The 17,290-nt window shown below is 47.0% G+C and overlaps 1 protein-coding gene across 1 annotated transcript in view; it reads left to right on the top strand.

Moving 5' to 3' along the window:
* Positions 1 to 16,908, top strand: part of LOC137570949 (solute carrier family 22 member 7-like) — a 36,587-nt gene extending 19,679 nt beyond the window's left edge. The window contains exons 5-10 of the mRNA XM_068279638.1: positions 1,138 to 1,261; positions 2,527 to 2,630; positions 7,249 to 7,463; positions 13,447 to 13,549; positions 14,775 to 14,981; positions 16,659 to 16,908. Of these exons, the coding sequence (XP_068135739.1) occupies positions 1,138 to 1,261; positions 2,527 to 2,630; positions 7,249 to 7,463; positions 13,447 to 13,549; positions 14,775 to 14,981; positions 16,659 to 16,857 (952 nt within the window). The 3' untranslated portion in view covers positions 16,858 to 16,908. The remainder of the gene's footprint in view (positions 1 to 1,137; positions 1,262 to 2,526; positions 2,631 to 7,248; positions 7,464 to 13,446; positions 13,550 to 14,774; positions 14,982 to 16,658) is intronic.
* Positions 16,909 to 17,290: the final 382 nt, after the last annotated feature.

Here is a 17,290-nt window from a genome sequence, read left to right as displayed (position 1 = left end):
TTCCATACAACCGTTCTGCATGCCAGGCTGGTAAGATCCTATATTGTGAGAGCTGATATACCTGAGGGGTGCATAGACAAAGGTGAATCATGCTTTGAACTTGGAGGAAACGGCTTGATAGTCAGAGCCCTATCTCTTGGATATTACTGTGTTGTGTGGGCCCCATTCCTATATTGTATATACTGAGTCCAAAGGTGCGTATACATGCATAATGGTTGTTGCCCCAAGCTATCAGGACACAATCTCTTGTGAGACTGTTTATGGGCTGAGTGCTTTACAGATGCCTCACTCTGCTTTAGCTTATTGCTATGGGGAGGTCAGGAGGGATGATGGCTTGGCGTACAATGGGACAGCTTCTGGCAGGAGGGGTAATGAGGGAAACCATGCCTATGGACGCTGCTGTCACTTTTAAGATCTATCATTTAAATGAGGTTGGGTGACAGCTGTCCTGTACTCATGCTTGATTATTGGCCAAGACGGCCATGAACAGCAGTGTCATCCACGTTTAGTATAGTAAGTGTACGCACCTTAAGGGCTGGTCCTTATGGTCAAAGCCCATACAATCTTGTGGCTGACTAGCCTTCCAGTCAATCTCCTGATCAGTAATTGTTCAGATGGGAACCATTAGATTTGAGCTTTCTTTAGACTGGAAGTGAACACCAGATCTTTCTCTATTCCTGATCTCAAACCATAACTGTGACTTTTAATTAAGTGTAGCACTTAATTAAAAGCACTTACTACTTACTATTAAAAGCACTTAGCACTTACTACTGAATGAGATACACAGGAAATGGGCCTGAATGTTAGGAGGTTACACATGATGTTGGTGGTTCTCAGATTTGTCGATTAGATTCACAGTAATACAAGCCTGAATATCAGGAGGTCACACATAATGTTGGTGGTTCTCCTCAGGCTTGTAGATAAGATTCACAGTAATACAGGTCTGAATGTCAGGAGGTCACACATGCTGTTGGTGGTTCTCAGATTTGTGGATTTGATTTGCAGTAAATACAGCCCTGAATGTCAGGAGGTCACACATAATGTTGGTGGTTCCCCTCAGGCTTGTAGATAAGATTCACAGTAATACAGGCCTGAATGTCAGGAGGTCACACCGGATGTTGGTGGTTCCCCTCACAGGTGGGTTCCAGAATCGGCTCGTTGGCTTCTCACCAGACAAGATGCCACCAGAGCTCATCAATATCTATCCCGGTGTGCAGACATGAATGGGAGACCGGGTTTCAGGAAGAAGTTCACCCCAGAGGTAAATCCTCCACATTGAGGCTGGTTCTGCAGTACTCAGCACCGGGTTCAGCAAAATAGAAAAATGAGGTTTTTCTGATACTGCAGAACCCTGCACAGGGTTCTTGCAATACAACAGCACAGAATGCAACATTCAGCTAGACTTCAGAGACTACAATATACTGTAGCACTGGACAAGATTCAACAGATAATGCAGCACACTGCACAGGGGTTAGGTGATACTGCAGCACACTGCAAGGTGTTAGGTGATATTGTAGCACACTGCACAGGGTCATGTGATACTACAGCACACTGCACTGGGTCCTCTGATACTGCAGCACACTGCCCGGGGTCAGATTATACTGTAGCACACTACACGGGGTCAGGCGATACTGTAATATATTGCACAGGGTCAGATGATCCTGCAGCACGCTGCGCAGGGTTAGGTGATACTGTAGCTTTCTGCAAGGGGTCAGATGATACTGCAGCACACTGCACGGGGTCAGGCGATACTGTAGTATATTGCACGGGGTCAGATGATACTGCAGCACACTGCTCAGGGTCAGGCGATACTGTAGCATATTGCACGGGGCCAGATGATACTGCAGCATACTGCGCAGGGTCAGGTGATACTGTAGCTTACTGCACGGGTTCAGATGATACTGCAGCACACTGCACGGAGTCAGGCGATACTGTAGCATATTGCATGGGGCCAGATGATACTGCAGCACACTGCGCAGGGTCAGGTCATACTGTAGCTTACTGCACGGGGTCAGATGATACTGCAGCACACTGCAAGGGGTCAGGCAATACTGTAGCATATTGTACAGTGTCTAGGTGATACTGCAGCACACTGTCCGGGTTTCCATGTAAGTAAACACCACTATTGCTTAACCTTTGGAAACATCGTAGCGTCAGGTAATTTCTAGAGTACATTTGAAATCGGCGCCGGTAGACTTGGACGCAGGATACAGCGCTATAAGGCTGATCCTGCTTCTGCACGAGTCCGGGCCGATTTAATTACTATTCCCCCTCCAGGCCGACATGGATAGTGGGGGAATGAAATAATTCGGCTTCCAGCGATTGCTGGAGGCCGAATTATTCTGTTTTTAAGCAACTTAACGTTACTCACTGAGCGCCGCTATAGACTGATTCCCATTACAGTCTATGGCGGCGCTGGCTGCGCCCAAATCTAGCAGTGCTGAAAAGCACTGCTCCGTAATTTCTACCCCTGCAGCTTCTCCAACCACTGGTTCAGATCACCCACGCATGCTCCTTTTCCTGCAGATCCTCCAGAAGACGATGGTGGTGAAGAGTCAGAAATATACTTTCTGGGATTTGGTGAAAACACGACAACTTCGGAGGAACACAATATGTCTGGCCATCATGTGGTAGGTGGCCCCCTTCCTTTGTCTGATGTTATTATTACTGTATGGAAACCTGTGCTGAATAAAAAATGGGGGCTCTATAGCAACTATAGGGACAGGAGGCTCTAATGCCAGGAGGTATCTGGTGTGGTGGCAGAGGAGGAGCAGGAGGCATCCCCAACAGCAGCTTGTATGGGCAGAACCAATAACACTATAACAAATTATATTGACATGATCTACAGTATGTTGCAGGTGCAAGCACTGGTAATCAAATTATTATACCAAACAAAAAATACAAAACCCAGAATATACAGCACAAAAAACTGCAAATATTTATTGATAGTTATAAAGATCAATTAATTACATTGATGTGGGTTTCTAAAATTAAAAGCGCCACAACTGGGTACATTTAGGCCTCGTTCACATCATACGCACTTCCGTGCGCATTTGGAAGCACGTATGATGTGCTGAAACGCAGGAACGGCAGAAGGGCATAGACAGCCCTTCTACCGTTCACATCTACTGCGCTGCGCAGCAGTACAATGCGCTAGGAAGCACTTGCGTACTGCTGCCTGCATTTTGCCTGGACGTGCAGAGCTGATCCCATCACTGTCAATGGATGGGATCAGCAGGGCAGCGGCACAGATGGCGTGCGATCGTATGCGCTGCGTTCAGATCGCACGTCCATCTGCGCTTGGTAGATGTGAACGAAGCCTTAGTATTAGTAATTGACTGGGGTCGTTCTATTCACTTTGACCACAAGATATCCCTATCACACGTCCTCCTAGTGGCCAGACTGCTTAATGCCTCCCAAACTGTTCCAATGCACGGATAATCAAATAACGTGGATTCAATCGATGCACGGAAACTTCTGGAATTGGACAAACAGACAGGCCAGGAGGGAGCATGTGAGCCAGGGGCGTAGCAATAGGGGGTGCAGAGGTAGCGACCGCATCGGGGCCCTTGGGCCAGAGGGGCCCCGAAGGGCCCTCCCTCAACTACAGTATTAGCTTTCTGTTGGTCTTGTGCTCATAATAATCACTTCTATAGATGCTATGAATAGTGGTAATCATTAACACACTGTTCCCTATCTCCTTCTTGCACCTCTGACACTGTAGTTGCCATTGGCAGGTTTTGGTGTGCCGCATCAATTGTTATGTATAGAGTGCTTGGGGGGCCCCATTGTAAAACTTGCATCGGGGCCCACAGCTCCTTAGCTACGCCACTGATGTGAGCAACACAAACTTTGATACACAATATTTCAGGTACAAGGCTGCCACCACCTCTGTAGAAGGACACAGAGGACCTGCTCTGACTATTCTTAACCTGCAAATTAAATTGTTAAAACACTCTGGTCTGACTAAAAACAAAATAATACTTCAGGTAGCAAATCTTCAGAAAAGCTAGGATTCTTTTTGCGGTGCTTAAACCAGGTATGTAGCCACAAAAAAAAATGACCTTAAGTCTTTTATTGTAAATGCAATATTAATAATTAATATAAAATAAATAATATATGCATAATATATATAATATAATTATTAAGTAACAATTATAGTGACGGTAGCTACAGATAAAAGTAAAAGGTCAAAAAAAGAAAAGGAATACTTAGAGATTTTAGGAGAAAGATGTCCTTTGTGTGGAAATCCAAGCAAAACAGAGGGTTACATTGTTTCAAAAGTTCAGTCAAAATGGAGGCCAGCCGTACTGTCCCCTTGCTGGCTCTAGACTTCTGTGATGTTAAAAAAAAGGGGAGGACTGTTATTAGATTTCAGTCCTTTGCTTATATAGGACACAGCTCTTGAAGGCGGAACTCAGAGTCAGCCCCTTGGCTGGGGCTGGGGCTGGGGCGTTTCTTTATTTTGGAGGGAACCCTGAATCCCAAATGTGTTAAATTTTTTATATAGCAAACCATGTTCATTGCACACAAATAATAGTAAAAAACTCACAATCCCCAAAGAATGTGGATCACATTAATACCAGACATGAGTAGTGTGTGACAACCCCTTCCTAAGAAGTTCAATAACTGGGTTTCTGGTTATGTCAACTTCATAAATGAAATCTGAGAATGCTCGGCCAGACGTTAGCAGTAAAATTATATACTGTTCATATAGATTACAAGTACGGTATCTTGAAAAAAAGGCAAAATAATAAAGTACAACTATGAAATATTGCCAAGACTCTTTCTTCCGCTCTGTCTGCCCTTATGCTAAGCTGAAAGCTTGCTGGTTGCAGTGTACTACCATATGTCTGGTGTTCACACCTGTGTGTGAGGTGTCTGCAATCGCGATTTTACTGTAAGTCAATGGGAGCGGTTTTTTTAAAGCTTTAACAAGCTTTCCGAAAGCGCTGATGGCTAAAAAGCACTCAGAAAAGTGCTTATAGTGTGTCTGAGCTCTTGTTGATGATGGCCAGACACACAGGGCTGGATTTATGGCAAGGACACATAGGCCATGGCTTAGGGTGCCAGGTTTAAAAGCTAAATAAGCAATGATTCTATGCTCAATTTCAAGGGGAACTTGAGGCGGTATACCACATACGGGCTCAAGCAGGTATACCTGCCTCTGACCATAATGTTTCACCTGTGGATGGATGAAAGATGCTATTACCTTTAATGATAGCACTGCAACAAGTACAGCTCAAACATGGTACAATACCCCTTCTGTGTTTAGGCATATTCACTTTAGGTTAATTCAGGACATCAGACTTACACACTCACACACTCACTTACACACTTATCACACTCCCTGTAATGGCCCTCCTGATTAAGCTGCTGCATGGCCTCCTGAACATGCTGAGACCTGTCTTGGACCACAATGGCCCCTCCCTTGTCCGCCTTTGTAATAATAATTGCTTCATTATTTCAAAACTTTTAAGTGCTTCTCTTTCCAAAACAGACAATGATTTTTTTCTTTTTGCGGTTATGCTGTTCCCAAAGAGCTCGTAGTTCATGAAAAACGTCCCCCTCAAACAAATCAACAGAGGCATTCATTATATCAGGTACCCAGTCACTTTTCTGGAAGAAAGTTCTCCCTTCCATACTGGATTTGTCAGCAGAAGTCATCCTCACTTTAATGGATCGAAATTTTTTTATAAAAAACTACCTCCCAAGAGAATAAGCCACCTCCTGTTGTGGGAACAAAACCCAATCTTTTTCCCAATGCACTTAAAGCGAAATATAACCCAAAATTTCTTCTTTGCTCTAAAAGATTATTTACAGCATATAATATACTAACACAATGTTTTTTTCTAGTAAAACAGCATTCAAAGGGTTACATCACAGGGCTAACTCTTTCTTCTGCAGGGAGAACCCACATGGAACTGCTTATAATCGTATCTTGTGTACACATTCTTTACTTGATACATTTATGTAAACATTCTCTGGCTGTGCAGGACTTCAGCTGATGAGTGTTGAAGTGAAAAACAGATGAGAAATAACTGCTGGCAGCATTTACAAAAGAATGACAACAGTTATAAATAAAATGCACCAGCAGCTTTCAAAGTAAATTAACTGAACGTGTATTCGATCATTGTACAGGATTTGTGTGGCCAGTATGATGAGCGGTGTGTTATGTCATGGTGCAGGTTTGGTGTGGCTGGTATGATGAGTGGTGTATTAGATCATCGTACAGGATTTGTGTGGCCAGTATGATGAGCGGTGTGTTATGTCATGGTGCAGGTTTGGTGTGGCCGGTATGATGGGCAGTGTATTCTATCATTGTGCAGAATTGGTGTGGCCAGTATGATGAGCGGTGTGTTATGTCATGGTGCAGGTTTGGTGTGGCCAGTATGATGGGTGGTGTATTCTATCATTGTGCAGGTTTGGTGTTGCCCGTATGATAGGTGGTGTATTCTTTCATTGTGCAGGATTGGTGTGGCCAGTATGATGAGCAGTGTGTTATGTCATGGTGCAGGTTTGGTGTGGCTGGTATGATGAGCGGTGTATTAGATCATTGTACAGGATTTGTGTTGCCGGTATGATGAGCGGTGTGTTATGTCATGGTGCAGGTTTGGTGTGGCCAGTATGATGGGTGGTGTATTCTATCATTGTGTAGGTTTGGTGTTGCCTGTATGATAGGTGGTGTATTCTTTCATTGTGCAGGATTGGTGTGGCCAGTATGATGAGCAGTGTGTTATGTCCTGGTGTAGGTTTGGTGTGGCCGGTATGATGGGCGGTGTATTCTATCATTGTGGCCAGTATGATGAGCGGTGTGTTATGTCATGGTATAGGTTTGGTGTGGCCGGTATGATAGGCGGTGTCTTCTTTTATTGTGCAGGATTGGTGTGGCCAGTATGATGAGCAGTGTGTTATGTCATGGTGTAGGTTTGGTGTGGCCGGTATGATAGGTGGTTTATTCTATCATTTTACAGGATGTGGACAGCATGATGAGCGGTGTATTCTATCATTGTGAGGGTTTGGTGTTGCCGGTTTGATGGGTGGTGTATTCTATCATCGTGCAGGATTGGTGTGGCCAGTATGATGAGCAGTGTATTCTATCATTGTGCAGGATTGGTGTGGCCAGTATGATGAGTGGTGTGTTATGTCATGGTGTAGGTTTGGTGTGGCCAGTATGATAGGTGGTTTATTCTATCATTTTACAGGATGTGGACAGTATGATGAGCGGTGTATTCTATCATTGTGCAGGTTTGGTGTGGCCTTCAGCTATTATGGGATCAGTTTCCACGTCACTGGATTCGGGCTCAGCCCCTATCTCACACATTTCATATTTGGCATCATTGAAATCCCAGCCAAGGTTGGTGTGTATCTTCTGCTTGATCGAATTGGGCGTAAGATGTGCCAGGGAGGATCCCTCATTATCACTGCAATCTGCATCGCCCTGACGTGTCTCATCCCCCAAGGTAACCTTATTATTGTACTTTATTATTCCTTACTCCACCCTCCTCTTTATTATCTTTGATTCTATCCTACTCATTATAATCCATGACTCCTCCCTACTTATTATTATTATTATGCCTGACTCCTTCATTATAATCCCTGACTCCACCCTTCATTGTAATACCTGGCTTGGCTGAATCCGCTGTACAATCCCAGACAAGCCCCATAATATGTGATATAATATATTTTTCAGATGTGCACAATGGCTCAAATATAAAACGGGAAGAAATATAAAAATGTCTCTTTGGTTGTGTAAACCATTTGGGACATCAACTGTATTGGTGGGCGTTGTCCAGATTAGTAGGGAGACATTTGAGAGATTACAGAAACTGATGAGGCATAGCTAAAAAACATGGGGCCCCAACAAAAAATAAAGGCTCTTTTGTTGCGCCCACCCAAATTTTAGGTAGGTAGAGCCCCCCCCTCCAATTGTATAGGTAGGCAGAATTATCCTCCCCCCCCCCCCCCCCGTTTAGATAACCAGATTTATCCTCCCCTTCCCCCCCGTATAGGCAGCCAGAAGGACCCCCAGTATACATAGCCAGGTGTAGCCCCCCCAGTATAGGTAGGTATAGGTAGCCAGGAGTAACCCCCTGTATTGGTATAACCAGTGGTTTTTCTTTTCCCCCCTTTCCTCAGTAGAGGCAGTCAGAATGACCCCCAGCATACGTAGCCAGGTGTAGCGCCCCCCCCCCCTCTATAGGTAGGCAGAAGGACCCCTTGTGTAGAGATAGATGGACCCCGAGTATACATAGCCAAGTGTAATAACCCCCCACCTAACCACCAGTATAAGTATCCAGAAGGGACGTGACAAGAGAGGGTGCTGTAGTCATGTAGCCAGGGAAGACTTGAGACCCTAGATTGCCAGTAGAGCCTGGAGAGGCGAGTCAGTTCTCTTATGCTCTGTTGCTGCTACTCTACACCTCAAGGGGCCTGCTGTGGACCCCCATAGTGGCCACTAACTCTGGGTCCCCCATGGCTACGGGGCCCATAGGATCCGCTATGGTGATCCCCACACCACTGGAAGCTGGTGAAGAAGTGCGAATACATACATTCTTCCTGTCAATATGCCAGGAGGGGGAGGGGAATATCTCACTCAGTCTGTCATCCTTGTGTAAAGTGGGATGAAGTTATTTTGCTATCTTTCTTAACATTTCCAGGTGTGGGTTGATGGTGACAACCAGTGGGACATGGCCCTCTTCCTGGTTTAAGTTGGGTCTTAGCCATTAGAGGTTTGTATCTTTGTTTATTTTTAAAGCAAACCTGTGAGGTTTAATGTGGGCTGTTTTGGCTACTTAACTTGAGATGGAGAAGCCTCTGGTTCTTGCTGAGGAACCCCTTCCTTTCCCCTTCCCCCTCCATTGATCCAGCGCTGAGACCCTTGAAGAAGGGCCACACTGCAGATGGCTCACATTCATCTTTTTTCAACAGAGCCCAAGCAGGAACCTACTAGTGTGCATGCATGAGCTGACAACATGTGGTTTTTTGGAGGATCCAGCGTTGGAACTAGTGGAGGAGGACTGGGGGAAGCCTCTTTAGGCCCTTTTTTTTATCCCTACAGGTACACTTTAAGGTAACCCAGGTGTTTGTCTCTGTCTACCCTCCTCCTTTGGATGTTCAAATAAGTGGTGTGCTCTAAAATTATGTCACCACTGGTTGTTTTTGGCTACACCCACAGTTTTGAATCTCAAAATGTGACATTTTTGAAGTTGACCCTATTTATTTGTGACCAAACTTTGTTAAAGGACGACTGTAGGGGGATTGGGGGAAAATGAGTTGAACTTACCCGGGGCTTCTAATGGTCCCCCGCAGACGTCCTGTGCCCGCGCAGCCACTCACCGGTGCTCCGGGCCCCGCCTCCGGTTCACATCTGGAATTTCCGACATTAAAGTCAGAAAACCACTGTGTCTGCACGGCTGTGTCCTCGTTCCCACTGACGTCACCAGGAGACCCATACTGGGCCTGCACAATACACTCCTGGTGACGTCAGCGGGAGGGAGGGCACGGCTGTTCAGGCGCAGTGGTTTTCCGACTTTAACCTCCTTAGCGGCATGCCCGACACTGTCGGGCATACCGCTCTGTGGCCCCCAGAGTCCCCCATTAATAAATAAATGTTCCTAATGGTTGTAAATCCTTTAGCTAGCACTAGGCTAGCTAGTAAGCACCTCCGTCACCCCTGGATCCCCGCCGATCCCCCCGTTTATACATTACCCCCCCCCCCCCCCACCCTGGATCCAGCAATCGTGCAGCCTCCCGGCACAGCTCCGGTCTCTCTATGGGGAGGATCGTATTTGCGTATGACGTCGGCGACCTCATTACGTCATGTGCGATCCTACCCAAAGAGAAGACCGGAGCTGTCCCTGGAGGCTGCGCCGATCGCTGGATCCAGGCTGGGTAATGTATAAACGGGGGAGCGGCGGCGATCAAAGGGTGTCGGAGACTTCTAGCTAGCCTAGTGCTAGCTAGAGGATTTACAGCCAGTGGCGTAGCTAGAAACCTCTGGGCCCCGATGCGGAATCTGGATGTGGGCCCCCCCCCAACAGCCCCCCCCCCAGCGACAACAGCCCCCCCCCCTCCCCCGGCAACACCCGACGCACACACATATTCGAATCCCTATAGCCAGCTACAGGTCACCCCAGTATAGGTAGCCAGGCATAGGTAAGCCGGTATAGTTGCCCCCGGTATAGGTTAGCCAGGTAGGTGCCTCCAGCATAGGTAGCCAGTATAGTTGCCCCCAGTATAGGTTAGATAGGCAGGCGCCGCCAGCATAGGTTAGATAGGTAGGTGCCCCCAGTATAGGTTAGTTAGGTAGGTGCCTCCAATATAGGTAGCCAGTATAGTTGCCACCTGTATAGGCTAGCTAGGTGCCCCCAATACAGGTTAGATAAGTAAGTGCCCCCAGTATAGGTTAGATAGGTAGGTGCCCCCCAGTATAGGTTATATTAGGTAGCTGCCCCCCAGTATAGGTTAGATGAGGTAGGTGCCCCCCAGTATAAGGTTAGATGAGGTAGGTGCCCCCCAGTATAGGTTAGATTAGGTAGCTGCCCCCCAGTATAGGTTAGATTAGGTAGCTACCCCCCAGTATAGGTTAGATAGGTAAGTGTCCCCCAGTATAGGTTAGATTAGGTAGGTGCCCCCCAGTATAGGTTAGATTAGGTAGGTGCCCCCCGTTATAGGTTAGATTAGGTAGGTGCCCCCCAGTATAGGTTAGATTAGGTAGCTGCCCCCAGTATAGGTTAGATTAGGTAGCTGCCCCCCAGGATAGATTAGGTAGCTGCCCCCAGGATAGATTAGGTAGCTGCCCCCCAGGATAGATTAGGTAGCTGCCCCCCATGATAGATTAGGTAGCTGCCAACCCCAGGATAGATTAGGTAGCTGCCCCCCCCAGGATAGATTAGGTAGCTGCCCCCCCAGGATAGATTAGGTAGGTAGCTGCCCCCCCAGAATAGATTAGGTAGGTAGCTGCCCCCCCAGGATAGATTAGGTAGGTGGCTGCCCCCCCAGGATAGATTAGGTAGGTAGCTGCCCCCCCCAGGATAGATTAGGTAGGTAGCTGCCCCCCCCCCAGAATAGATTAGGTAGGTAGCTGCCCCCCCCAGGATAGATTAGGTAGGTAGCTGCCCCCCCTGGATAGATTAGGTAGGTGGCTGTCCCCCCCAGGATAGATTAGGTAGGTGGCTGCCCCCCCAGGATAGATTAGGTAGGTAGCTGCCCCCCCAGGATAGATTAGGTAGGTAGCTGCCCCCCCCAGAATAGATTAGGTAGGTAGCTGCCCCCCCCCCCAGGATAGATTAGGTAGGTGGCTGCCCCCCCAGGATAGATTAGGTAGGTAGCTGCCCCCCTCCCAGAATAGATTAGGTAGGTAGCTGCCCCCCCAGAATAGATTAGGTAGGTAGCTGCCCCCCAGAATAGATTAGGTAGGTAGCTGCCCCCCCCAGGATAGATTAGGTAGGTAGCTTTCCCCCCCAGGATAGATTAGGTAGGTAGCTGCCCCCCCAGGATAGATTAGGTAGGTGGCTGCCCCCCCAGGATAGATTAGGTAGGTGGCTGCCCCCCAGGATAGATTAGGTAGGTAGCTGCCCCCCCAGGATAGATTAGGTAGGTAGCTGCCCCCCCCAGAATAGATTAGGTAGGTAGCTGCCCCCCCCCAGGATAGATTAGGTAGGTGGCTGCCCCCCCAGGATAGATTAGGTAGGTAGCTGCCCCCCAGGATAGATTAGGTAGGTAGCTGCCCCCCAGGATAGATTAGGTAGGTAGCTGCCCCCCCAGAATAGATTAGGTAGGTAGCTGCCCCCCCAGAATAGATTAGGTAGGTAGCTGCCCTCCCCCCCCAGAATAGATTAGGTAGGTAGCTGCCCCCACATAATGGAGGGGGGGGGGGAGCCGGAGCCGCGGGGAGGGCAGCCCGACCTCTCCCTCCCTTCCTCTCCCCGCCCCCCCCCCCTCAGATGCAGAGTGACGCGCACGGAAGCGCTGTAGGCGGAACTCACCTCCGTCCCTGGTTCCAATCGCCGCTGGTCTCCTCCCGCTCTGCATAGATGCTGCTACACACGCAGCTTCCTGTTTAGCCGGAAGCTGCGTGTGTAACAGCATCTATGCAGAGAGGAGACCAATTGGAACGCAGGGAGGTGAGTTCTGCCTTCAGCGCTTCCGTGCGCGTCACTCTGCATCTGAGGGGGGGGGGGGCGGGGAGAGGAAGGGAGGGAGCGGTCGGGCTGCCCTCCCCGCGGCTGCGGCCCCTCCCCTCCATTACAGGCCCCCCCCTTCCCAATAGCGCACGAACATGGGCCCCCCGGGCCCCCCCCCCGCCTCTTTAGGAGCCGGGCCCGGTCGCCAAGGCGACCGTTGCGACCCCGGTCCCTACGCCACTGTTTACAGCCATTAGGAACATTTATTTACTAATCGGGCAAAAAGTGACAAAACCTCCTGAGCGGCGTAACGCTCAGGAGGTTAAATTCAGAAATTCCAGAAGTAAACCGGAGGCGGGGCCCGGAGCATCGGTGATTGGCTGCGCGGACACAGGATGTCTGCGAGGGACCATTAGAAGCCCCGGGTAAGTCCAACTCATTTTCCCCCAACCCCCCTACAGTATTCCTTTAAATTTAGCTTGATAGCTGTTTGAGTGGCGATTGTTTTAAATTTTCCAATAAAAGTGGGGTCTGTGGGTGACTACCCCAGGGGCACAGAGGGTGGGATTGCTTAACAAAGCACAAGCAACCTACACCGCTATGGCCTGAAGAAGTGTTATAGTCTGGATGGCACAGCCAATTATGGCCCGTAACATCAGGGCAGGAGGGCAGAAAGACACAGCCAACTTGGAAATTATTATTACAGTAAAATCTCGATATAGTAAACCCAGTCCTCAGGTCCCAGCAACTGTGTCTGTATAGATATACAATGTATAGTAGAATCCCTTTAAAGTAGACGCCAAGGAACCAGGAAAAGTAGTTTACTGTATCAGAATTGGTCATACATTGTATTTTTATACAGACGCATTTGCTGGAACCTGAGGACTGAGTTTACTATATCCAGAGGTTTACTATATCACGGTTTACTAAAACGAGATTCTACTTTATGACCAATTCTGATATAGTAAACGTCTGATATAGTAAACTACTTTTCCTGGTCCCTTGGAGTTTACTATAAAGGGATTGTACTGTAATAGCAGGTTGGTGACCGTTGGGCACGGTGAGATTCAGAGGACAACAAAATTTACTGGTAAACGTTACCTGCACGGAGAGTGCACATAAACTTTGCTGGTCGTTATACAAACTATGCAATGTACGTTATATAGCTTGGGTAAGTCCGAGTAGAACTGACATGTTCTCTCTGCACACATAGATTTTAGCAGCCACCATTAGTGAATAGACCCCACGGTGTCTGAACGCTGATCAGAGAATTTGTGGCTTGTCTGCACTGTGTAACGTGCTCTATGGTCTGAATTAGGTCACTATCGAGCCATCGTGGCTATGCTGGGAAAGGGGTTCTCAGAAGCAGCATTTACTACAGCGTTTCTCTTCACTGCCGAACTCTACCCGACTGTCATCAGGTAAGTGTCACGCCGATATCTTCCATGTGACATCATACAGCACAGAAGGGGCTGATTACATACACCCAGATAGATTTCACAAACTACTTATACATAGGGTTGACTCTTCTTACCATGGCTCAACACAAAATAGCCATGTGCTTCCTGTACACAGCAATTTTACAGCTGCTTAGTGGATATCAGGGCTGTTGAGTCGAAGTCGCGGAGTCAGAGTCAAAGCAATTTGTGGGTAGCTGAAGTCAGTGGTTTCATAAACTGAGGAGTTGGAGTCGGATAATTTTTGTACCAACTCCAGAGCCCTGTGCAGCCGTTTCTCTTTCATCAAATGAGAATCACAAACATAATCAGGGCTTTGGAGTTGAGGAGTCAGAGCAATTTTTGGGTACCTGGCATCAGTGGTTTTATAAACTAGGAGTTGGAGTCAGATGATTTTTGTACCCACTTTATAGCCCTGCAAGGGCTGTGGAGTCAGAATCATGGAGTCTGAGTTGGAGCAATTTTGTGCATGGTGACGGTGGTTTCATAAACTGAGGGGTCAGGTGATTTTTGTAACAACTCCACAGACCTGGTGGACATAGCCCTACGGTTTAACTTACACATGAAAAATTATGATCATTAGCACCTGTTTGGAATAATTTAGTTAATTGATCACATGACTATAACACTACGAAATCCGTGACTTTGTGCAAGTCTGCCTATAACGATATGCCACGATTGAAGGAAAAGGCTCGTTGCCCTAAATATTCATTAGTTTCCGATTTTTCTTCTGTTTTGCATTCTGTAAATTGTCAAAGATAAATAATTAGAATTCATGTACTGTATGTAGCGGCATTCTTACTTTACATAAACGATTTGCACAGTTCTGTATGTGTGTATATGTTGTGTTTTTGTGTGTAAATGTCTATTCTTTAGCACGGCCTCATAATTTATATTTAGTCTGAATACGGAAGGTTATTTCAGAAATCGATGGCAGTTATTTTAGTGTATTCTAATTGAAATATAAATGTGATAAATACTGACAGAATGGTTACATGATAAATTTTATTGATGCTATATTTTAATCTTTTGAGTTCTGTGCATTCAGGAAATATATAGTTTAGGGGGCCTTAGACATCTACAATGTGTTTTGTTGCAGCACATGAAAAATGCTATACCTGGCTTGGCCACCAGAGGCGCCATTTTGGTTGGGGAAAAGAAGTGACAAGGTGTGTTTTCTCCTTCACAGGCAGACTGGCATGGGTTTCTGTTCCTTCATGACACGTATGGGCAGCTCCATTGCTCCTCTTGTCATTCTCCTGGACGACGTGTGGCTATTTTTACCCCAGATGGTGTTCAGTAGCATGTCGCTGGCCTCAGGGGTCGCTGCTTTCCTCCTAAATGAGACCTGCAATGTCCAACTACCAGAGACTATCCAGGAAGTGGAGTGTGACAGGTATGCTGAAGGCCAGGGCCGGCGCTACCATTAAGGCAAAGGAGGCAGCTGCCCCAGGGCCCCAGAGCTTGTAGGGGCCCCCAGTGGCTACAAGAGGAAAAAAATTTCAAATCGGCCTTATAGTTTTTGAGAAAATCGATTTTAAAGTTTCAAAGGAAAAAAAAATACATATTTAAAAACCTGCCGACTTTAATGGTTAATAGCAAATCCACCTTAAATGCTAGAAACCCTAAATTTACAGGACATGTTAAGGAGATCATTAGGAATAAGTGGGAAAAAACAATTTTTCAAAAAGACCTTATAGATTTTGAGAAAATCGATTTTAAAGTTTCGAAGGAAAAAAGTATACTTTTAAATGCGGTAAATGTCACTTTTAGTAGCAAACCTAACGGTAGTGTAATTTTACATGCATCAAACGAAAGCGCAATAAATTTCCTGACGGGATTTCCAGGGGGTCTATACGCAGCTGCAGCGCTTTGGCCAGGGATCGCTATACAGCCGCAATATGGCTGTATGAAGATCCCTGGCATTTTTTCCTATTTTCCTAAATTTTTTTTTATGTTTTGAGTGTGGGAATTTAAAAAAAAAAAATTATGTGGTGTCCCCCCTCCTGAAAATTTTTAACCCCTTGTCCCCCATGCACGCTGGGATAGCCAGAATGTGGAGCTCCGACCGATTGGGACTTCACACCCTGTTATACCAGCTGCAAAAAAGGTCCCCTAATGCCGATTTTTGTTCCGGGGTATATGTTGGGGGGGCCCCCCAGGTTTATTTTGCCCTGGGGCCCCATTGTTGCTTAAACCGGCCCTGCTGAAGGCAAGCTACATGGCACATATAAATAGTTCCTCAGAGGCGTGGCTCCTTGTGTTTCTCCATCCTCTACACATGCTTACTATCTCGTAACATCTATAATATGAATTCATTGTTCTATTCACATCTGTCTTTACGAATAGCTCCTTGCCTTCCTTGGGCTCCTTGCCTTTCTTTATTTTCTAGAAATGCTTGCTGTCTCCTAGCTAAAATTTTTATTTTGTATTTATTGTTCCATTCACATCTGTATTTATAAATAGCTCCTCAGTGGTGGGACTTCATGTGTTCTGTTGCCTGATGGCTAATAGTTATATTATGTATTTATTGTTCCATTCCAATCTGTCGTTCACTGTTTCATTTCATTGCACTGGGTTTTTTGGGGGGGTTAAAGTTCACCCGAGCCGAAGCTTGGGTTCAAAATCAGACCTTACCCTGAAGAGAGGGAAGCCTCAGGATCCTATTAAGACTTCCCTCAGTGGTCTGAATCCCCCCTGATGCTGAGCACAGCCTCCCTCCACATCAGGGCCTCGCAGCTCGTTTTCCTGTATCATGGCCACACAGTAGCCCGCCCGTGCAAGCGCAGTAGCATAGAGCCTGCGGCTTCAGCTTACTGCGCATGCACGGAAGGGCTTGCACGGCTACGATAAAGGAAGAAGAGCTGTGCTGCACCGGTAGTATGATTAGCGTCAGTGCCGTATCGCTAATCTTCGGGGGGGGGGGGGGGGGTCTTATTGACAAGGGAAATCAGACCAGCGAGGGAAGCCTAAATAGGATCCTGAGGTTTTAGGTAAGTATCTGTTTATCCGAGCTTCGGCTTGGGTACACTTTAAATTAGGACTCCTCAGGACTGTTTTCTAACCTCTGCAGGAACCAGAATGTCACCAGGAGGGACTCGCTGACCGTGGGGAATGGGCTGCATTTAGGGCCGATGCTGGAAGATCCAGCAGATGCAGAAGCCCCATCCAGGAACCATCAAGAGGAGAGATCTTCTCCAGATGATGCAGATTTCTCTCCATCCTCCAGGTCACCCACTGAAAGCAGCCAATCACGCACTCTGCAGACGTGAGAATTGATTGTTTCACCCACTTATAATTGTGTAATTTTCTCCATCTTAATAAAGACAATATTTGTGAATGAGATTCTGAAGAGAATGGTCATACCACTCCCCTGCCCTTCCCATCACACCTGACCACAAATTGCTGAGGAGAGGATTGTGATTGGTTGCTCATTATTGTGTTAGCAGTGTGTGTGTGTGTGTGTGTGTGCGTGCGTGCGTGCGTGCGTGCGTGCGTGCGTGCGTGCGTCGATCACTCAAAAACAGCTTGACCGATTTGAACGAAAATTGGTATACAGATCCCTTACTACCTGGGATGATAGGTTCTGGGAGTCTCGTGGCCCCCCTGCACACCTGGGCGGAGCTACAAGCACCAAATCAGATTTCACCCATTCATGTCAATGGAAAAAATGTAAAAGGCTGCCATTCTCACAGTAATCAAGCC

The sequence above is a fragment of the Hyperolius riggenbachi genome, chromosome 4, assembly GCF_040937935.1.
Source record: "Hyperolius riggenbachi isolate aHypRig1 chromosome 4, aHypRig1.pri, whole genome shotgun sequence".
Lineage (NCBI taxonomy): Eukaryota > Metazoa > Chordata > Amphibia > Anura > Hyperoliidae > Hyperolius > Hyperolius riggenbachi.
The sequence above is the reverse complement of the archived record's forward strand: the minus strand, read 5'-3'. Positions and strand labels throughout refer to the sequence as shown.